The sequence below is a fragment of the Psittacula echo genome (genome assembly GCF_963264785.1).
Source record: "Psittacula echo genome assembly, contig: SCAFFOLD_62, whole genome shotgun sequence".
Classification (NCBI taxonomy): domain Eukaryota; kingdom Metazoa; phylum Chordata; class Aves; order Psittaciformes; family Psittacidae; genus Psittacula; species Psittacula echo.
Genome location: NW_027664226.1, coordinates 351,903 through 374,178, shown reverse-complemented (window position 1 = coordinate 374,178; position 22,276 = coordinate 351,903). Strand labels below are relative to the sequence as shown.

The 22,276-nt window shown below is 50.1% G+C and overlaps 2 protein-coding genes across 2 annotated transcripts; one reads left to right on the top strand and one right to left on the bottom strand.

Annotated features, from left to right (window-relative positions):
• Positions 1-1,802: 1,802 nt before the first annotated feature.
• Positions 1,803-22,070, bottom strand: LOC308232641 (uncharacterized protein). The gene is made up of 3 exons (XM_080639872.1): positions 22,062-22,070; positions 5,140-5,258; positions 1,803-4,256 (listed from the first exon to the last, which is right to left on the bottom strand). Exons 2-3 carry the CDS (start codon positions 5,234-5,236, stop codon positions 4,030-4,032), a joined length of 324 nt encoding a protein of 107 aa, XP_080495998.1. The 5' UTR covers positions 5,237-5,258; positions 22,062-22,070; the 3' UTR covers positions 1,803-4,029.
• Positions 18,493-20,121, top strand: LOC308232640 (G-protein coupled receptor 35-like; the record flags this gene model as incomplete). The annotated part of the gene is given in 3 exon segments (XM_080639871.1): positions 18,493-18,546; positions 18,918-19,455; positions 19,458-20,121. Coding segments are annotated over 3 exon segments (1,095 nt in total). The 3' UTR covers positions 19,961-20,121.
• Positions 22,071-22,276: the final 206 nt, after the last annotated feature.

The following is a 22,276-nucleotide window of genomic DNA, read 5'->3' as shown; positions in this document are numbered from 1 at the left end:
ATGCTAAGTACCACTTATGATATCCAACCTAACATCTATGGTACCCAAAGCCCCACTTGTGATATCAAACCTAAAGTATTGTTCCCTAAGTACCACTTATGAGGCAACCTAACACCTATAGTATGCAAAGTGCCACCTATGATACCCACCTAACACCTACAGTATCCAAAGTGCCACCTAAGCTGCCCAACCTAACACCTATGGTACCCAAACTGCCACCTACAATACCCAAATAAACACTTATGGTACCCTAAGTGCCACCTATGATGCCCAACCTATGACCTACAGTATGCAAAGCTCTCTCTATGGTACCCAACCTTACACCTATGGTCCCTAAAGCCCAGCTATGATACACAACCAAACATCTATGGTAACCTAAGTGCCACTTATGATACGCAACCTAACACGTATATTATGTAAAGTGCCACCCATGATAGCCAAATTAACACCTATGGTACCCAAAGTGCCACCTATGATGCCCAACCTAACACCTATGGTACCCAAAGTGCCACCTATGATACCCACCTAACACCTACAGTATGCAAAGTGCCACCTATGCTGCCCAACCTAACACCTATGGTACCCAAACTGCCACCTACAATACCCAAATTAACACCTAGGGTTCCCTAAGTGGCAGCTATGATGCCCAGCCTAACACCTATGGTCCCTAACTGCAACCTATGATACCCACCTAAAACCTATGGTTCCCTAAGTGCCACCTATGATGCACAACATAATACCTAAGGTCCCTAACTGCAACCTATGATACCCACCTAACACCTATGTTTCCCTAAGTGTCACCTATGATACCCAACCTATCACCTACAGTATGCAAAGTGCTCCCTATGGTATCCAACCTTACACCTATGGTCCGTAAATCCCACCTATGATACACAACCAAACATCTATGGTACCCTAAGTGCCACTTATGATACGCAACCTAACACGTATATTATGCGAAGTGCCACCTATGATACCCTCCTAACACCTATGATTCCGTAAGTGCCACCTATGATACCCAAATTAACACTTATGGTACCCAAAGTGCCACCTATGATGCCCAACCTAACACCTATAGTACGCAAAGTGCCACCTATAATACCCAACCTATGACAAACAGTATGCAAAGTGCTCCCTATGGTACCCAAACTTTACACCTATGGTCCCTAAATCCCACCTATGAAATACAACCAAACATCTATGGTACCCTAAGTGCCACTTATAATGATACCTAATGATACGCAACCTAACACATATATTATGCAAAGTGCCACCTATGCTACCCAACCTAACACCTATGGTTCCCTAAGTGCCACCTATGATAGCCAACTTAACACCTATGATACCCAACCTAACACCTGTGGTACCCAAAGTGCCACCTATGATACCCAAATTAACACCTATGGTCCCTAAGTGCCACCTATGATACCCACCTAACACCCACACTTCCAAAAGTGCCACCTATGCTACCCAATCTAACACCTATGGTTCCCTAAGTGCCACCTATGATAGCCAGCCTAACACCTACTGTACCCCAAGTACCACCGACAATACCCAAAGTAAAACTTATAGTACCCAAAGTGCCACCTATGACGCCCAACCTAACACCTATAGTACGCAAAGTGCCACCCATAATACCCAAGCTATGACCGACATTATGCAAAGTGCTCCCTATGGTACCCAACCTTATACCTATGGTCCCTAAATCCCACCTATGATACACAACCAAACATCTATGGTATCCTAAGTGCCACTTATGATAAGCAACCTAAAATGTATATTATGCAAAGTGCCACCTATGCTACCCAACCTAACACCTATGGTTCCCTAAGTGCCACCTACAATAGCCAAATTAACACCTATGGTACCTAAAATGCCACCTATAATAGCCAACCTAACACCTATAGTATGCAAAATGCCACCTATGATACCCAACCTAACACCTATAGTATGCAAAATGCCACCTATGATACCCACCTAGCACCTACACTTCCCAAAGTGCCACCTATGATTCCCACCTAACACCTACACTTCCAAAAGTGCCACCTATGCTACCCAACCTAACACCTACGGTTCCCTAAGTGCCACCTATGATAGCCAAATTAACACCTATGGTACCCCAAGTGCCACCTATGATAGCCAACCTAACACCTACTGTACCTCAAGTGCCACCAACGATACCCAAATAAGGCCTCTGGTTCCCTACATGCCAGCTATGATGCCCAACATAACACCTATGGTCCCTAACTGCAAGCTATGATACCCACCTAACACCTATGATTCCCTAAGTGCCACCTATGATAGCCAACCTAACACCTATGGTACCCCAAGTGCCACCTACTACACCTGAATTAACACCTCTGGTTAGCACAGACAACAGCCCCAGGACTTTATTAACCCCGCACCTCCCACGGCCCCCACCCCCCCAGCACAGACAACACCCCCAGGGCTTTATTAACCCCGCACCTCCCACAGCCCCCCCCCAAGCGCAGACAGCACCCCCAGGGCTTTATTCTCCCCCCCTTGGCCCCATACCCAGCCCACACCAATCATAATGTCATGAAAAAGAGAATCAAAAGGTAATCAATCTGAATACAACTTGAATGAAAGTGAGCAAAAAGTAACTAAAACCCAAATACAAAGTGAATTAAACTGAAGAAATTCAAAGAAAAGTGCATAAAAGTGATTATACATGATGAAAAACTGAAAAACACCCCAAAAGAGAATAAGAAATTTCATGGGGCATGAGCTGTGGGTCTTTAGGACATCATGGGGAAGTGGGTGCTACAGGTCGCCATAGGGCAGTGTGTGGGGGGTCACTCTGGGGTATCTATGTGTCACTGGGGGTTGTTATGGGCACCTATGGGTCACTACAGGGTCTATATGGGTCTCTGTGGAGGGTCCGTGGGTTGCTGTCGGGTGTCTATCGGTTGCCGTACATCCCTATGGGATGTCTGTAGGGTGTACGGGACTCTACGGAGTGTCCATGAGTTTCTGTGGGTCGCTATGGGGCATCTAAAAAAAAAACCAACAAAAAACCACCACCACCAAAAAAAGTTACTAAAAAGGACTACAAAGGAAATCAATCTGAAGAACAAAAATGAAAGCACAGCAAATAAAGCTGACTAAAACTGTGTAAAGTCAGTAAACAGCAAAGCAAAGTGAATAAAGTGATTATAAAAAGTAAATTAAAGTAAATAAAAAGGCAATAAAAGTGAATAAGCCTGAATGAATCTCAAATAGAAGTGAACGAAATTTCCTAAAAATGAATGGAAGCAAATGAAAAACCTGGGGTACCTATGGGGGGCAGGTGGGTAGTGGGGGCCCTGTGGGGCGCCACGGTGGTTGATGATGATGTCATCCCAGTCCTGGTGACATCACAACACCGTAAGTCATAAGGGTTGTCACGGGACCACGGGCAGGTGGCCATGGGCTGTGTACGGGTTGCTCTGGGTGTCTATAGGTCACTATGTGGTGTCTGTGGGTCTCTGTGTCCATGGTTTGCTGAGAGTTGCTGTGGGGTGTCTCTGGGACCCTATGGGATGTCCGTAGGGAGTCTATGAGCCTGGGGGGTCGCTATAGGGGATCTACTGGGGTCTATGGGATGTCCACGGGTTGCTCTGGGTCGCTACGGGGTAACTGGGGGGGGGGGGTTGGAGGGAACTTACTAGAAGTGACTAAATCAAATCAGAAGAAAACCGAACAAAAACTGAAAGAAAACTGAAGAAAAAAGACAATAAGATGTCAATAAAGTGATTAAAAAGGAAATAAAAATTAATAAAAGTGAATAAATCTGAATGAAATGCAAAAAAAAGTAAATAAAAGTGAAAGTGCAGCAAAGAGTCAAGTGGTGTTGGGGTACTTATGGGGTGTGGGGGCCCTACGGGGCTCGCTGTGTCGGGTGGGCCGCCTGTCCCCCGGGGAGTACCTCCTGCTGGGCACGGATGGCCAGGAATATCGGGAACGCCACCGGGATCAGCACCTGGAGCTGCTGCCTCAGGTGCTGCTGCAGCCCAGCACCCCAGGGTGCTACTGGCCATCACCTACTGAGTGATTTTCCTGGGCCTCCGGGACGGATCCCGGATGACGGCAGTGACGACAGGAATGCTGGAGGTTCCCTGCTGAGCGCCACATACCATGGGGCTGCCGCTGCGGTGCAGGGAGCTGGTGCACGCCTTCGATGCGCAGAGGTTTCGGCAGGGTAAGAGTCAATCTAGCTTCATCCTGATCCATGGGCTCTTCCTCATCATCTCCATCTGCAGAAGTGCAGAACAGCAGATATTATCAGCCCTTTCCTTGCTCGCGAGTAATCAAGCAGCCATTTGCCTCCTCCCGACTCAGCCTCCGAGTGACCTGGACAAAACGCGTCTCTTACCGAGGCAACCCTTAGAACCCGCAGCGGCCTCTCCTCCGCGTGTCCGGTTTAGAGAGAAACCACGGCAAAGCAGACCGGGCAATTCTGGACATCCCTGGCAAACCCCAGGGCAAAGCCTGACCGCAACAAACAGATGAACTGCTAGGGAAGGGAAGGTAGAGAGGGGCCACGCTTCAAACCACCACCGTGCCAGCTCAGATTTAGAAATGCTTTTCCCAGGCCAGCAGAAACCTGCCTTTTAACCAAAGGGAGCAACGACACTTCCTTCGTCACACACTTTAAGCACTCAAAGTTACTGAGCACCTATCTCACTCGCTTCAGCTCCTGCAACTACGTGACTGCTTCTTTCTCGTTTCCCTTCCATCACAAGCTTTCAAATCCCAGGAAACATCAGCAGAGCCCTTTACGCCTCCCATCGGATTCCCAGCACACTGGTGTGCTGCTTCAGAAGCCTTCCCAGCCAGTAAGAAGGGCCCAAACTAATAATCCTTGTTATTTAGACAGAGCCACCCTTGCTTGGGATCTCTCCCAAACAGACTTCAGCAGGAGCATAAGCAACAACGTCTTCTCCAGATAGATTTGAGTCTCACCTAAACACGGGTATTTTCTACAGAAAGACACGCTTTGGATTCCTCATCTCTACCTGTAGACAAAGCTAACCCCAAATTTCTCAGTTGCTTCTGGGTAATACCCGACGGTAACTTGGCAATAAAGCAATTTTACAGGTTGCGTACGATGTACAAAAGCACACAGACGTTACTTACCGCCGGATGATCCGGTTTCTGGTGCGCAGGGAGCAGATGGAAGGCATCCCAGCAGTCTTCCCCGGATTTCCCCTGCTCTTGCTCTGGATGATCGCATGCAGACAAGAGCGGGGACAAGGCTGAGGAAAAACAAACGAGAATTGACAAGGTCAGCCCAGCAAAAGCAGCACTGGAGTGCTCTGAGCCTGTTTGCTAATACAATCCAGCAGCAGCAGAGCTCTGCGAAACATCAGGGAGCGCCAAAAAGATGCAACCGCTTGGGAGAAGGTGCTGGAACCCTGAAAAATGGCTTTAGGCGTTTCTGTTCCCCCTGTTTGCCTTCGGACCCTTTGCTTACTGCCCGTGGAGGACTGGTGTCACCAGCACACTCTTTTCGCTGCAGCACAGATCGGCCGACGCCTGTGTAGCTGACTCAAACCTGAGGCCAGCAAGGACTATTTAGTGCTTACTGGTGGCAGCTGCCTTCCAAAGCAACACAGAGGAGGACCGAATAAAAACAGCAACCTGGAAAACGCAGAGCAGCAGGGGAAAATAGCTGTTCTTCGTGGTTTCCAGGTGGGGAAACTGAGGCACAGACCCCTGAAATGTGTCCGGAGAAGCGCTAAGGGGAGAAGCGGAGAACTGGAAAAAGACCCGGCGCAGGCCTTTACAAGGACACGACCTGAACCTGCCTTCGATCTCCAGACCTCCCTGGGCCACCTCAAACTCCACCTGCGCACCGCCTCTCCGGCGCCCGCTCTCGGGCTTCCCGGAACACTGCGCACGGAGCGCGAGGCTCCGGCCCCCGCTCCCGCAGCCAGGGGGCCGGGACGCAAAGCTGCCGCTGGCTATCCCTTACCTACGGTTGCTCCTCAGACTGGTGGCACCGCTCCGGATGCCTCCACGTGTAGGGAATACCCAGCACCTGCTTTGCGTAGCTGCTCCCCAACTGTGGGAGCAGGGGCCAAACACTTGCACTCGCTGTGCTGTGACTGAGGATACTCGAGAGCACTCGACCCAAGGACAGTGAAAAAAAACAGAGGACAAAGCACGGCTGGACCGCTGCAGCAGTGGAGCTGCTCCTGAGATCCCCAGCTGGAGGGAATGGGCAACAACCAGCAGGCACGCTGCTCCCTTCACCGAGCCGCTGACACTGAAAGCGTGACTCCTGCTGCCACCTCCTTGTCACTGCTCCACTTTGGGTCTCCTAGCAGTAACGATTTCAGCTAACAGCCCAATACAGAACACAAGTGGTAAAAAGCAGCCTCAAAGTTCCGCTTTCACTAAAGAAAGCATCCAGACCCCAATAACGAAAACAACAGAACGTACCAAGAAGCGACCTTAAAAAACCTAAACACCTCCTATAAATAAAACACCTCCGAAAAGAAAGCCTTACAGAAACACTCGTTCATGCACACACTGGGAAACCTGGACACGTCCCGGAGCTCTTCACTCAGCTGATTCCATCGCAGCAAACATCAAAACACACCAGCACAAAGCACCACAGGACTCCAAAGCGACAAAAAACAAAACAAACCCCAGCAAACTCACCCAGCTGAAGCCCAAGAGCTGAATGAGCTCCTCCCTGCAGCACTCTGCCTTTATACCCCAGGCGGCATCCACAGCCCCTCCCTCAAAGCCTTGGGGCGGGGGCGGGGGCAAACCACCACCTGGGATAAAAGAGGTAGGACGACTAGAGCTTGGCTTTTGGGCTGGTGTCTGTAGCCCACAAGAGGGTCTGAGAGAGAAGAGGGCTCTTGAATAGAGCAAACCCCAGCGTGCTTTCTCCAGGAGCACATCCCCACTCCAGGATGCCCGAGAGCAGGCACTCGAGAAGCCGTGCGCGGATGGAGCTTTAGGTGGCAAAACGAGGGCAGGAGCTCTGTGTGTGTAGGTGATGCCTGCGAGAGCAACGCTCTTTGGTTTCCAAAAACACAAAAACTGCTCCGGGGAGCGCTCCCCGGAGGATGGAAAATGGGCGGGGAGCAGCAGTTTCGGCGCCCGTTGCGTGTGCAGCCCCGAGGAATTGAGCGTGTGCTGCCACCATGTGTCCAAACGTCGGTACTGCAGGTGGTGGGGAACGGGAGAGCGAAGCGGCTCCGGGCGCGGTTCGCTGCTGCCGTCATGTGTGGGAATCTCGGAGCTGATGGGAGGGGGGCGCCGCGCTATGGCCCCGGGCACCGCCCGCTGCTCCCATTCTCTGTCGAAAATGCAGCACTGCAGTGGCTGGGGATGGGAGAAAGCGGCTGGGAGCCGCTTTCCGTTGCTACCGAGTGCCCAAAACGCGGCACGGGAAGCGGGGAAACAGAAGTATGGCGGCAAGAGACGAACGCTGCTGCCGTCTTGTGGCCAATATTCGGTACTGCACACGGTGCAGAAATGCGGCTGCCCGTCTGGCGCCGAACCAATCAGAGCGGAGGGAGGGCCGGGCTACGGGTGATTGACAGGCTCAACAGCCAATGGGGAGCGAGCGGGGCAGGGCCACGGCTTGCCGGAAGCGGGGGAGGGGCTAGGCGTGACTGAAAGCCGCCTCAGCCAATGGGGAGCAAGCAGGGCGGGGCCACGGGTTGCAGGAAGCGGGGGCGGGGCTAGGAGTGACAGACAGCCGCCTCAGCCAATGGGGAGCGAGTGGGGCGGGGCCACGGCTTGCCGGAAGCCGGGGGCGGGGCTAGGAGTGACTGACAGCCGTCTCAGCCAATGGGGAGCGAGCGGGGCGGGGCCACGGCCGACGGGAAGCGGGAGCGGGGCTAGGGGTGACTGACAGCCGCCTCAACCAATGGGGAGCGAGCGGGGGCGGGGCTAGGAGTGACTGACAGCCGCCTCAGCCAATGGCGACGGAGGGGTGCCTGAAAGCTATTCCGGTGCCACACTGCCGCTCCTCCGCCTGCAGTGCAGTGCTTTCGCCACATGATGGCAGCCGCTACCGTAGCACTGAGGCAATCCTTTGCTTCCCCCCCGTCTGCACTAAATGCAGTACCATGGTTTGGACGCATGATGGCAGCACCGATCCGCTCCCGGCGCCACACCGAGGCCCCTCCCATCTCCACCCCCTGCAGTTCCGTACCCCTCCCACTTTTCGTGCAGTACCGATGTTCGGACACAGGGTGGCAGCACACGCTCACTTTTCGGTACCCAAGAGGCAACGGGCTGAGAGCAACGGCCGCTCCCAGCCCAGTTTACAGCCTCCGGGGACAACAACTGCTGCCTGGGGACTTGAAGACTGCACTACTGGGGCTGGGGCTAAGTTGCTAAGGGAGCTTTTACTGGCGATTCGTTCAGGCTTGTTCACTTTTATCACTTTGTATTTGCTTTGTCGGAATTTATAAGCGCGTTCTTCTCTTTTGCTTTTTATTCTCTTTACACATTTTTATTCATTCACTTTTTCATTCATATTTTTTTTCAGCTGTCTTTGCTTTTTAATCTCTTTTAGTAACTTTTTTTTTAGGCGTCCCATACCTAAAAATACATAAGAAATGGGCAAAAATGGGTTAGAAAAGGAAAAAAAAAATGGTTTAAAACACATTACAAATAGTCAAAAACGGAATAGGAATGGCTTAAAACAGGTAAGAAGCGGGCAAAATGGCTTAGAAGTAGCCAAAAAAGGCTTCAACTGGCACAGAAATGGGAAAAAACGGTTAAAAATAACCAAAATGCCTTAAAATGGGTTGGAAACGGGCAAAACAGGGGTAGAAATGGCCAAGAAATGGCTTTAAACTGGATAGAAATGTGAAAAATGGGTTAGAAATGGCCAAAAATGGCTCAAAACGGGTTAGAAATGGCCGAAAATGGGTCTGAAGTGGCAACAAATTGGTTTGAAATGGTGATAAATGTTTTAGAAAGAGCCAAAACAGGCTTAAAATGGGTTAGAAGTGGGCGAAAAAGGTTTAAAATTGCAAAACATTTGGTTAGAAATGGACAAAACTGGTTTAGAAATGGCCGAAATGGCTTAGAATGGGTTAGAATTGAGCAAAAAAGGGTTACAAAGGGACCCTTAAAATGAGAAATGGTCAAAAATGGGTTAGAAAAAGACAAAAATAACCTAAAATGGGTTAGAAATGGGAAAAATGGGTTTGAAGTGGCTATAGATGCCCTAAAACGAGACAGAAATGGAAAAAAATGATTTGAATAATAGACAAAAATGGCTTTTAACAAAAATGGCTTTTAGAAATGGCAAAAAGAGTTTAGAAATAGCCCGTAAGAGCTTAAAACGGATTACAAGTGGGCAAAACCGGGTTTGAAATAGCCAAAAAAGGTTTAAAATGGGTTAGAAATAGCCAAAATTGGCATAAAACTGGCAAGAAATGGGAAAAATGGGATAGAAATGGCCATAAATAGATCCTTTGCTCCTTCCTTTTTTTCCCCTCCCTCCTTGCTTCGCTTCTTCGCCTCCCTCGTCCCTCCTTCCCCTCCCCTCCTTCCCTCTGAATGAGAGTGAATACAAGAGCAGAGGTTCTAAGACAATCTCATGGGAGAGAACATAAGAATACAATTGAATATGGGGAAGAGAATACATGGGAAGAGAATCTAAGAGATTATTGGAGAAGAGCATCTGGGGAAGAGAAGAGAATCTAAGATTAGAGAACTGAAGAGCATCCAGGAAGAGAATATAGGGGGAGAGAACAGCATTGAATAGAAGAGAATCTAAGATTAGAAGAGTACAGAAGAGAACCTAAAAGAAGCCAAGAGAAAAAACTGAAGAGCATACAGGAAGAGGGAAATCAAGAGAATCTAAGAAAAGGAAATGGAAGAGACTATAAAAGTATATAAGCAAATAGAAGAGAAGGGAATCTAAGAGAAGAATATGGAAGCAAATACAGAAAAGAGACAGGAAGAAGTGAAAAATAAGAAAATGTAGGAGAAGGGAAGAGACTATGAAAAAGGAAAATAAAAGGGGGAAGAGACTCTAGGAGAGCATAAAAGAAGGGAAAAGAAGAGAAAGGAATATATGAGAATGTAAGAGAATCTAAGATAAGGGAAGAGAATGTAAGAGAAGAGAATTTAAAAGAAAAGAGGTCATCTAAGAGAAGAGAATAGAGAACAGAAGGGAAGAGACTAGAAGAGACTAAGAGAATAGAGGACAACAGAAGAGAGTACGGGAGAGCGGAATAGAAGAAAATGCAAAAGGACAGAGGAGAAGGGAGTATAAGAGAACAGAGATTAGAAAAGACTAAGAGAATATGAAAGAATCTAAGAAAACAGAACCGGAAGGGAAGAGACTGTAAGAAAATGGAAGAGACTAAGAGAACATAGGAGAATAGAAAGGAGTACAAGAGACAGGAAGGGAAGAGAGAAAGACGGGAAGGGAAGGGACCAGAAGAGAATGTTAAAGAGAAGACAAAACAAGAATGTGCTCCTGGCCTGATAACATCTTTATTTTCTCAGGACAACTATTTAATTGCATTAAAAGCAGGAATCTTTAAATATATATGGTCTTGTCTGTCACGGAGCTTCAGACCTTTGCAGCAGTCAGCAAGCTGTGAGAGGCAGCTGCACCAAGGGAATCCTTTCTCTGAGGCAAGCAGCTGAGCAGTGATCTGTTACAGCCACCCGTCAATGCTCGCTGTGCAGGGACACTAATGCCATGAACGTGGATAAGCTTTGGCAGGAGCCACCCAACAGGAGGGGATGCTGCTGTGTGCACGGAAGGCAGAGGCAAATCCCCAAAGCGCTTGCTGGGGGTGCACTAAGTAGCAATTACAGGAGTTTGCCATTCCCATCCCCAGCGGCCTTACCTCCTCCTCCCATGCCACTTTGCCACGCTTCAGGGCAGCACCCGAGGACCTTGCCCCTGTACGGCTGGGTTCATCGGCACACTGCGTGCTGAGCAGCACGCATCACCCGCAGGGCTCTGGGATCACCAGGGTGCGGCAAAGGCAGCAGTAGAGAGGGGTCCCTTGGAAATGTGCTGTCTGCCTGCAGGCACCGCTCTGTTATGGTATCTTCTTGAAATCGGGGGCTAAACACGCATCTCTGTCCCTGCGAGAGGTGCCCGGGGCTGCCGGGAAAGCCAATCTGTGGCACAGGCTCTGTGTGTTCTGGTCTGTAAGCCCCCCAGCAGCTACGGTACAGTGGAAGTCTTGTCACTGAACAATGTTGAGCAGATAATACCCTTCAGTGAACTAGAAACCCGCACTAATGCTGCATGCCTGGCAGGCTAGGAAAGGTAGAAACATTTGGGCTTACGCACATGGAAGCTGTGGCTCGTCCTGCTGTGGTTCAAGTGTCATTGCTCTTATAGGTAAATGGAAAAGCAGCCTCGGGCCTCCTGCTGGGCTCAGGGCTCCATCGGCGGCACCAGAGGAGCTTTGCTTTCAAGAGGTGATACTTGCTATGCTGAGAAGTGACCAGTTCCGATCGGTTGAAATAAAAGTGAATTTCCCCAGAGCTGGGTGTTGCTCGCATCGGTACTGGTACTTGGGGTAGCAAACAGTGAATGTGAACCACATGCTGAGCAGCCCTCAGCATTTCCAATCAGCCAGTTTCCTCTCCCTGGCTGCATTAAAGTATGTTCCCCCAGATGACTTTAACCTCATGTCAGCAAAGCACTTCAGCTCAAGGTACCAAAGACAAGCTTCAGCAAGGGCACAATCCCACCAGACACACCAAAGAGCGTGAGGACGAGAACCCCTTCCATAAGGAAGAAGGATAATTGTGGCTTTGGGGGTTTAAAGAGACCCTCAGCAGCTGTAGGGAAACGCCTGCAGTCACTGGGGTTCTAATCCTAGGATCACAGAACGGTTTTGGTTGGAAGGAACCTTTAAAGGTCATCCAGTCCAACCTCCCCTGCAATGAGCAGGGACATCCTCGACTAGATCGGGGTGCTCAGAACCACATCCAGCCTGGCCCTGAAAGTCTCCAGGGACGGTGCATCCACCACCTCTCGGGGCAACCTGTGTCAGTGCTTTACCACCCTCACACTACAGAAAAATACCGGGGCTGACCTGCACTTCCTGGTCCTCCCTCCCTCCAGCCCTTGCCTGCTCCTCAGCAGTGCAGCTCCTCTGCTGCAGAGCTGGGATCCCTCTCAGGAAAATCAACTCTTAGCTCTGAAACTGCCCCCCGAGTCTCTGCCCACACAAGCAGATCAGGATGGCAAAGCTTTGTCCATCTGTGTACATCACCTAGACAGAAGCCATCATAAACAAGGACAACACGCTGCGAGCACTGCGGTGCACTCCCAGGGGCTTGGGAAGACTGCACGGGTACTAATTCAACAAAGACAATACCAAGAGCTGTAAACTCTGCTGGTAGTACCCAAATGTCAAGAGGAAACCGGGGACCTGCATTATTACAACATCCAACAGGACGGTTAGAAACATAGTGGTCATTCCCCAAAGAGCTGCTGCAAAACAGCCTGCAAGCCAATCAATTGCTCTTTAGGCAAAAAGCAATGCAACGATCTCAAATCAGGAAAGCAAATCAAGCTGAGAATTCCTGTGACAATGTTTTCCATTACATGAATGTAATTGACTGGAAGGGAAAAAACTTCTTGAATTAAGCAAGTAAACAAGTTGAACAAAATCATTTCTTCCTCGTTCAAGCAGAGGAGGTGGTTTTGCTCTCATTTACTGGCCCCAGGTACTTCTATATGAGGATCTAGATCTGTCCAGCTGTTAAAGTGTCACTCTGCATTTATGGCAATGTAAGAGGAAACAAAGTCCTGCATCCAGATCTTGGGCCCCAACTCAAGAGGGATGTGGAGCTGCTCAAGTGAGCCAGAGGAAACCATGGCCATGCTGCGAGGGCTGGAGCAGCTCTGCTCTGGAGCCAGGCTGAGAGAGCTGGGCTGGGGCAGCCTGGAGAAGAGAAGGCTCCTGAAGGGGAGGCTTTAGAGCAGCACCAGTGCCTAAAGGGGCTGCAGGAAACCTGGAGAGGGGCTTGGGACAAGGGCCTGTAGGGACAGGCCAAGGGGGAATGGCTTTAACCTGCCAGAGGGGAGACTGAGATGAGCTCTCAGGCAGAAGCTCTTCCCTGTGAGGGTGCTGAGGCGCTGGCACAGGGTGCCCAGACAAGCTGTGGCTGCCCCATCCCTGGCAGTGTTCAAGGTGGACACAGGGCCTTGGAGCAACCTGCTCTAGCGTGAGGTGTCCCTGCCCGCCCGTGGCAGGGGTTGGAACTGGATGAGCTTCAAGGTCCCTTCCAACATGAACCATTCCATGATTCTACAAAATGCAGAAATGGGGAGGATAACTACAGGCAAATTACAGACCAATTGGTGAAAGCAGAGGGCAGGTGGATTTCCTCTCTTGGCAAGGTCAGAGGAGCACGTGCTACCATCACCAGACATACCTCCACTCTCCTCTGGTGCTTCCCATTAGCAGAAACCTTTCTTTTCCTTTTGGTCTTGCCGCTGAAAGAAAGAGGTTAAAAAAATCTTCTGGAGCTCTTGAAAGGGTCTGTGCTGGCACACACGATGTCCACACGAGCGCACGCTGCTCTGAAACAAAAGGGTTTATATTTACCGAAGAACAAAAAGTGGGGTTTTCTTCAGCTCAGGAAACCTCTGACGTGAGTCCGCAGCATCCACACCGATGAGGCTGACAGGCTGGTGTGCAGCCTAAAAAGCACGCCCGATCGGTGTGCAGGTCGTGCGTAAAACTCGTTCAAAACAGACACCCTCCTATATGGCATCATACAAGCAGGGTACTGCGGCAGCTGTCCCTGTAAGAAACGGCTTGTTTCACAAACCTATCTATCCTTACGTCACCTTTACGTTCCTCCTCCTTGTGCATAACGAACATAAATTGGTAAGAAGTTAAGCTTTGATTTTGGAATTTTAATAAAGCTGAAGACACCCAAAGGATTGCACAGCAAAGTGACATTTCAAATGGGTAATGCAGGAAAGAGACGTTCATGGTTGAGCGGTGGGAAGGCAAAAACCCAAACCAAGGTTAAGAGTGTTTTTATCTCGCTGCCATGGAAAAGGTGGCACCTTCAAAGGTCACCCAGGCTGTCTCATGAAATTTTGTAGCATCCCATGTAGCTGTTCCCCCTGTTTCACACCACAACCAAAACCGCAGACAGAGGCAACGGGCACGAAACGAAACACAGGACAGGAAAGTCCATTTAAACATTAAGAGAAAATGTTTACCCGCAAGGTGATCACTGGAACAGGCTGCCCAAAGGACTTGTAGAGATCTCCTTGGAGATGTTCAAAACCAGAGGGCACGAGGCACCAGAGTCTGAGCAAGGGGTGGGAGTAAACATCAAGAAGTCCCTTCCAATCTCAGCCACTCGGTGAACAAGGCAGGATGATGGCCTTGGGCTGTCAGTCAGAAGTCCCTCACAGCATCAGCCTCTGTTTGGGAAACACAGTCGCACCTACCACAGGCAAACAGCTCCCACAGCTTTTCTCTGGGGCTCTCCTCACGCGTCTCTTCTGGCCTTAAAACGCCTACAGTGACCCTCCCATCCCTCTTCCGTGCTGGACCCAAACAGCTACTGCAGTGTTCCACATAAACACGCTTCCCTGCCCTCCTCCACCGCAGCACCTCACAACTGCCAGACGGCATCTGAGGGGCTTATCAGCGTGTGGTGCAGAGACACTGGATGCAGTCCCACCTTACTCACTGATTACACCGGTAACAACGGTTAGAGCATGGCTGGGTAAGGAAAGAGCAACGGATGTCACCCGCCCGCACTTGTCCCACAAGTATGGTACCTCACGCTGTCCCACACGACAGCTAAACTGGAGAGGCACGGCTCTGACAGACGGACCACTCGTTGGACAAGGAATGGGCTGGTTGGTCCCACTCGGGTCCTCTCCTCCGCACGGCCTTCCTGGCCAGCTGGGCTGCAGCACTTCCTCTGCCTGATGCCACTGGGTGCCTCCTGGGACAGGGACACCTGGGACCTGTCTGCATCCTGCTCTCTTTCACTCACCACACCACTGCCTGCATGCTCTCACCACTGAGCTCTAGCCAGCAGCTTCTCTCCAATCACAGCTCACAAAGCCAGGAGAACACCCATCCTCCTGTTTTATGAGCAGTCAACTGCCAGTAGCATCACTGCAATCAAGTGTTTCAGCTGGACAGGTACTAAGAGTGAACAGGCGGTGAGACAATTCCCCACCAGCTGTGTTGCACGCTGATCATCAACACCAATTATACAGCCCACCCCTGAGCCCTTCAGGGCCTAGAGCTCTCTCTTATCCCCTCTATTTCTGTCAATGCAGGGTACAAGAAGCGAGGCCTTCTGCCACCCGTGTGAGATACCAAGGCCTCGGTTCACTTGCCAGCCTGAAGCCTCTACTCAAACGGGAGCGCAGGCTGCAGCCCTGCCACTGGCCCCATTGTGGCCATCTCCAGCTCCATCCCTGCCCCGGGCACCCAACCCATCTTAAGAGGCCACTTCGGTCCAGCAGCCTCCGTCTCAGCAGGGTTGGGGAGACTTTCTTCAGCCTAGAGAGAGGCTACACTCTGTGCCAAGGTGCTTGGGGCGCCCACCTCCCTGCCCAGAGCTCTGCAAGCACAACTCAATCCAGCAGTCAGCGGGAGGGCCCTGCACGGGATGGTCTAATCCCAGGTATCACATCTTCCAGCTTGCTTAGCTGAGGTTTCAGCACAGCTGCTGAGCACCACTGCTAGCCACCAAACACACCGGTTTAGGAAGTGCTGAGTGATGACATGCTAGACCTCAGTGGAAAGTTCTGCCACCATTTATTTAGCCAGCAGATCGACACTGAAGACCAAACGGGGATAAAATCTCCTACGCAGGAGGAGGAGGTACCAGAGAAACACTTAAGTACCAGCGAGCTTCCCTTTTTCGACCAAATGAACCCTTGCATTCACTCCCAGGGTCTTTTGAAGCAGTTCCGTGGTTAGGGTGATGACATTACTGCTTTCAAGGGCTGCAGTGACAGATGAGCCCGAAAGAACACAAGTTTCAAGAAAAGAAAAGAACAAAGTGCTGTGCCTTAGGTCACTGTATTTGAGAGCTGTGAACAACAGCAGCAAGGTCAGAGCAGGCACTTTCCAGATTTCTTCGTGCTGTTTGGAAACAGAGAGGAAAAGCCTCTCACCTAAGTGCTGTGCCCCTCACCTAGAGCTCTCCTGCCCCAGAGGCAGTGTGTCTGCTCACTCCTCCTGGCTGTGCTTCCCTCCCAGGTCAGCTCGCTGCCGAGGCCCTGGCCAGCGGTGCCCATGGTTACATTAACAGCCCTGTGAAGTACTGCCCTGCCCAAGTCTAGTCTCATCTCTGTGCAGCACACGTATTACATCTTTGCTGACAGCTACCCATCCCTTCGAGAGGGAAAACCAGGGCTGTTGCCACAGATGTGGCAGGTCTGAAGGCAGCTGATGCAGAAAATGCCATGCCCTTACCATGCTTCCCACCCCGTTTCCTTCTTCTTCTCCCTCTGCTCAGTTCAGGTCCCTTCCCTCACTCACCACAGCTCCTGTGCTGTCCTTAATCGTTTCATCCGCCACAGTCACCCTTCACCCCTCCGGTACCTGCTCACTTCTGAGCTCCCCACACAAGGAAGGAAGAGGATTTTACAGGTAAGGGGTCTGGTGCATCCGCTTTTTCATGGCATCCTGCTGGGAAAACCACTGGATGTTTGCCACCACGGTGCTACTGTGGCACCCACGGTGCCTTCAGCCTCTGCCTTGCTTCTCTTCCTCCAGGCTCTCTTAAGGATCTGCAAGAAGCCTGATACCTGGTGAGCTGCTGGAGGAAACAAACCCACCCTGGCCTTCCACGGAGGGGGACGGCTACTGCCCAGTTCTCCCCAGTCTATGACGGGGGGAAAGCAGGACGTACGCCACAGTGCTGCTGACCTTGTCCACTGAGCCCCAGACTGCTCCTGGGCCTCCAGCAGCAGCAAGATGCTGTTTTACAGCCATCTCCATCCTTTTCTCACAGCTGCACGTTGCTGCCTAGCTCCTCTGATGCTGCAGCCACTTTATCTACCCCACCCTAAAGCATTTCCAGCAGCCGCAGGATATGCTAGCTTATCAAACTGCACCTCTGTAAAGACATTTTGTGCTCAGCCATACCCCATCTGTGCTACATGGCCTGCTTTAAAACTCCCTGCTCATTTCCTCCCTCCTCCCACCAGTCTCTGATCTGCCTGGAGCGCTTCTGAGCCCCGATGCTGGGAACTGCATTTGGGCCACATCTCCAGCCCCAAGGGTGGTGCCAGCCACAGCCCTTTCATGCAGCAGAGCACCACCAGCCCGGTTTGCCTGCCTTGTACTTGAGCACAGAGGCTGCCGCTGGCATTGCAGACCAAGGCTGACGAAAGCAATCTGGGCATCAGCCACGCCAGCAAAGACATCTGCCTGACGCACCTAATGAGCATAACAATGTGGCAGCTTCAGCCTTTGATGTAAGCTATTTCCCTACTGCTACTTACTGTAGTTCAGAGAGGTTTTCCTCAGGTGACAGCCAACGGCTTCCTTCCAGGGTGCAGGCAGCGAGCAGCAAGCCTCTGTTGGGAAACCCAGAGCTGAGCACACAAGAACTGAAGTGAGCTCTCTGCAGGAGTTACGTTAGTGCCTGTCAGTGCCTAAGACACTTACATAGCCCCCAGCAACTGAGTTATTTGGGTCTTTATCGGTCAGTGAAGTCTGATTTTGCAGCAAGTGCTCTCACCAGCTGACCACAAGGAGGTTTCAGTTGCTTGCAGAGGCAAATAACTGCTTAACCAGGCCTGTTCAGTCATGGTGCTCCTTCCTAAATCTCGGAAAGCTGTATGGTGTCACCATCAGTCTCCTGTAGGAATGGCAAAAAAACAGACTTCAGATTCAAAGGTTAAATTCCTTCCAAAGTGCATTTAGATGCAAGCAGAAATTCAGTGACGTATACACAGAATCACCAGTTCAGAGAACTGTTCCTTCTGCAGGCCACACACAGCCACTGTGCGCAGGATGGGGTCTGAGAAAAGCTGGTTTTTATCAGCCCGTGAACTCACACTCTTCACATAACCAATTCCTTGCAGAACAGCCTGCAGCCAGTGTGACGCAGGCTCAGTAGCTACTACATACATCTGACGGACCTCGCAGGGTGGCAGAATGCCTGCCCTGAGCAGGAGCCATCTCATGCAGCCCTTAATGGCAAGTTCCTTGTTTTGCACTGGTGGTCCCTCTTTCAGGTGCGTCTGTCTGCTTTACATCCACAGAATCGAACTCTCTCCTGGAATGCATGGGCTTAAAATCACGTTAATGCTTGCACCCCCACTGCCCTCACAAGGAGTGGACAGCTACATGCCTCACTCACTCACTTAGGGTTTCAAGCATGCCTTTGGGATGCAGGAACTCAGATGCATCTCTCCTCCTCAGCTCTGAGCAGGAGCTCCAGGTTCGCAAGGCAGCCCAAAGGCTCAGAAACCTACTCAGAGCAGAGCACGAGCATGGCCACCAAGTGAGATCTGCTATGCCCCTCCAGGCCTTCACACCACTCCTCTTGTCTCCCAAGCCAGCAGACCTGGTAGAAGAGCTTTTGCTCCTGGGTTGCGCTGGGCTTTAGGTTAGGTTGCTGCAATCCCTGCCGAGCTCATAACCAAGCTAAGGGTAATCTTACCTCATTTGCACAGCCTGGCTTAAGGAATCCCATTGTCACGGGATGCCCTCACTGTCTATAGGGGTTCTTCTCACTGCTATTCCACCCCTCCATTCAAGATGCCACTATTTAATCAAGACTGTCTGCCGTGTCCTATTGCAAGTGTACTTGGAGATATTTACACCTAAACTGAGTAAATATAAACAAAGCTTGACACAGGCTGCATCCCAGTTAGAGGCTGACTGAGAAGGCCAGCTTCGGAGACTCAAATTCACATTTGTGATAGGCAAAGTAAGTAGTTACTTAAATACCTTGTTTTCTATGGCATATGCATCTATCAGGAGGTCGGAGGAAAGTCTTACCATGTCTTTTCCTATTTCAGGTCTCCTAACACCACACAACTTCTGCACAACAGGACAAGGAATGTGTCCAGCAACTGCAGTATCACAAGTCTGGAGCTTTACCACCATGTCCATCTCTTTGAACTTGCTCTGTGTAACATCATTTTCTTTTTTGGAGCTCCATGTAATGCCCTTGCCCTCTGGGTGTTCTTCTGCAAGATAAAGAAGTGGACAGAAACAAGGGTGTATGTAATCACCTTAGTCTTTGCAGACTGCTTTGTCATCTGCACCTTGCCTTTCATGGCTTATTTGCTCTGGAATAAGTCAGCCCAAGATGAACTCGGCCAGTTTACAGAGACAACGTATTTCATCACCATGTTAGTGAGTATCTACGTAATTACATTTATCTCCATTGACCGATACATTGCCATAAAACACCACTTGAAAGCCAGGGCCTTCAGGTCTCCATCAAAGGCAGCCCTTCTCTGTGGGTTTCTGAGATAATCAGTGCCATTGCACAGATCTGGCAGAGCCAATCCACCCTCTGCTTCCAGAAGGGTACCGCCGTGCCTGCTGCTCTGAGCCTGCTCTCCATGTGCTTCATTTTTATTCTTCCGTTAGCAATCTTGACTTTTTGCTCCACAGAAGCGATCGGGAGCCTCAAAAGATGCCTGAACACCAATTCACCAGAGGAGACATCAATCCAGAAAGCTGCTCACATTATTTGTGCAAATCTGATTGTATTTCTAGTATGTTTTCTGCCAGCCTTCTTTGGGTTACCTGCCAGGTTCATAATGGAGAGCGTTGGAGCTACCTGTTTCACGCTCCACGTTATGAAGAACATCTCCTCCATGACAAGCTGTGGTGCCACATCTATCTGCTGCCTGGATAGTGTCTGCTACTACTTTGTGACCAAGCAGTTCCATGAAGCCCTTCTACCGCCCAAAACCAGCAGTGAAAAAGCAGATCAAATCCACCCCTTGCAGACACACACTTGCTAATGGAAAGCACGGGGTGGAAGCAGGGAGGCAAGAGGGATGAAAAACAGCAAACCCTTCCCCCCCAAAAAAAAACACATCTCTGCAACATCAGGATAAGACACATCCTCAGTGTTATTGGGATAACTGTTGCTCTTTCACTCTGGAGAGATCAGAGAGTCATAGAATAGTTTGGGTTGGAAAGGACCTTCAAAGCTCCTCTAGCCCACCATCCCAGCCAGCAGATCAAGTCACGACACAAACAAGGTGTTGCACAGTGTAGGTGTTAAGAGCCACCACTGCTGCTGAAGTTTGAGCCAAAGGAAATGGGACCTTCTCCAGTACTTGCAATCATCGTAGGTACAGGCGTACCTGCTAAAAAGGGGCAACCCTCTCCAAAAGGCCTGGTATTAACGTGAATTTTGTCCTTCCGTCCCCAGTGACTTGACTCCAGCTTTGACTATGGTCTTAGATCACTGGATCACAGCTTCAAGAGGGAGAGCCATGTTGGATGGAGAATAGATGCTAAGGTCACTGTCTCCACCATGCACTTATTTGTACATAACATGCAACTAAACAAAGGAAACTGAGCACCCATACAGCAATACACAAATCCACTTCAGGTACTGCTATATAGATGGTCACTTAAAACCAAGAAAAAACCCATGTACTACAACGCCAAACCTAATACATCTGTGCTGCTCACACCAAACCATACACTGGCAGTTTCCTGACTGTCCCAGGAGATGACAGTCCTGTTTGGAAACATCCTGAAGGCCTAAGCACCCTTTGATTTGCCTATCCCACAGTGCCCTTAGTCATCCTCCTTGTAGCATGTGTGGGTAAATGCCTTCCCAAACCTTCGCTCGCGAAGCCAAGCCATCAGTCAATCAATCAATATAATTTCAAAGCTTGCAGCTATTACCAGGACACAGCTATTGCTGTGCATGGAGGAAAGACACTGGCCTGAGACTATTGCCCCATTCCTGCCCTTTAACACTCCTATCAGCTTGTGCCAACACCCTGGCGGTTTGTGAGACTAAAATCATTGTGGGTATAAATAAAGCCGTTACTGCATGGAAAAACAGAGCCCCGCAAAGCATTCTAGACCCCAGAAGAGAACTTTTTCCTTGTGCCTATCAGGTATAAATCTGTCAAGATCTGATCTTCCTCCCTGGATCCCGGACCACGCACCAATGTCAATGGCTGGCTTTCCAACTGCAAATCTCCTCCGTAATACCTGCGCTTGCTGACTACGCACCGGGTATCCTCCAGCCCCACAGGGAAGTGACAACAGAGCAGCTCAAAACAGTTAAGCCACAAATGGAAATCCTGGGGCACTAGAAGGAAGTGCCCCATACAGTCAGCACGGGAAACATTACAGAGTTGTTGAAATGCATGCGATAGCTGTATCTCCTTTGGCTCCACGGTCCCTGACTCTGAGTGTCTTCTGACTTGTAAATACCTAAAATATTCTTCCAGGGAATGCAAATCCATATTCTGCTCCTTTAAACCTACAGACAACTAACTTTCTTGGTGACACCTTACAAACGGCTCCCTAAAAGTGTCCTGTCACCTTCTAGTGTCTGCAGGCCACACGCTGAAACCACTGTCTAGGCACCAGCCAAACAACATATGAAACAATCATCCCCATCACAGAAAACACCCCTCATCCCAACAGCAGATCTAACTGCTTTGTGTCAACGCCTCGGCACAGGACCCAGCACGAGGGAAGCTCCGCAGAAAAACGGATGAAACCCTTCGGGTCGTTCAGTTGATCATTTACGTCCCAGTTTGCTTTGACGCGTTATTTAATGCTCTGACATTAATGGTCTTTCACTGCAAGCAGAGCGCACGTGATCAACTTCATCACAGCACACGCTGCTCGGTCCTCCTTCTGTCTTTTAAAGTCTCTTTTCAAAGAGAGCAAAAGAAACCAGACACAAATTGTGCCTGAACTTAAAAATCATCCATTGCTTAAGGAGGTGCGTGAGTGTTGTCACCCTTGTAGCTGTCAGCAAATACACTGCTATTAACTATCCTTGGAGAGCAAGGGGCTTAGGGTCCCCGTTAGCCCATTCTCCGTTACGGTGTGCTGTCAATGCTCGTGACAGGCATCACTTACGTGTGCAGGCAAGAGGTGTTCAGCAAGGAAGACGTCTTCTGCTTTCAGAAATAGCGCACACGGCCTTCAGAAACGCTCTTTCCTGTAGGATCCCCTTCTGGGCTTCCGCATCTCACCGGTTACAACGAATGCCTATTCCAAACAGATCATCATGAAAACGTTCGCTACTTTGAAGAGAGATGAAGGTTGAGCCATATCAACCTGTTCTCCTACTG

Excerpts from the sequence above, each read along its gene's own strand:
- LOC308232641 (XM_080639872.1), bottom strand. The coding sequence starts at position 5,236 with ATGCGATCATCCAGAGCAAGAGCAGGGGAAATCCGGGGAAGACTGCTG. Across the intron at positions 4,257-5,139 it reads AGAAACCGGATCATCCGGCG|ATGGAGATGATGAGGAAGAG; the intron begins GTAAGTAACGTC and ends GCACTTCTGCAG.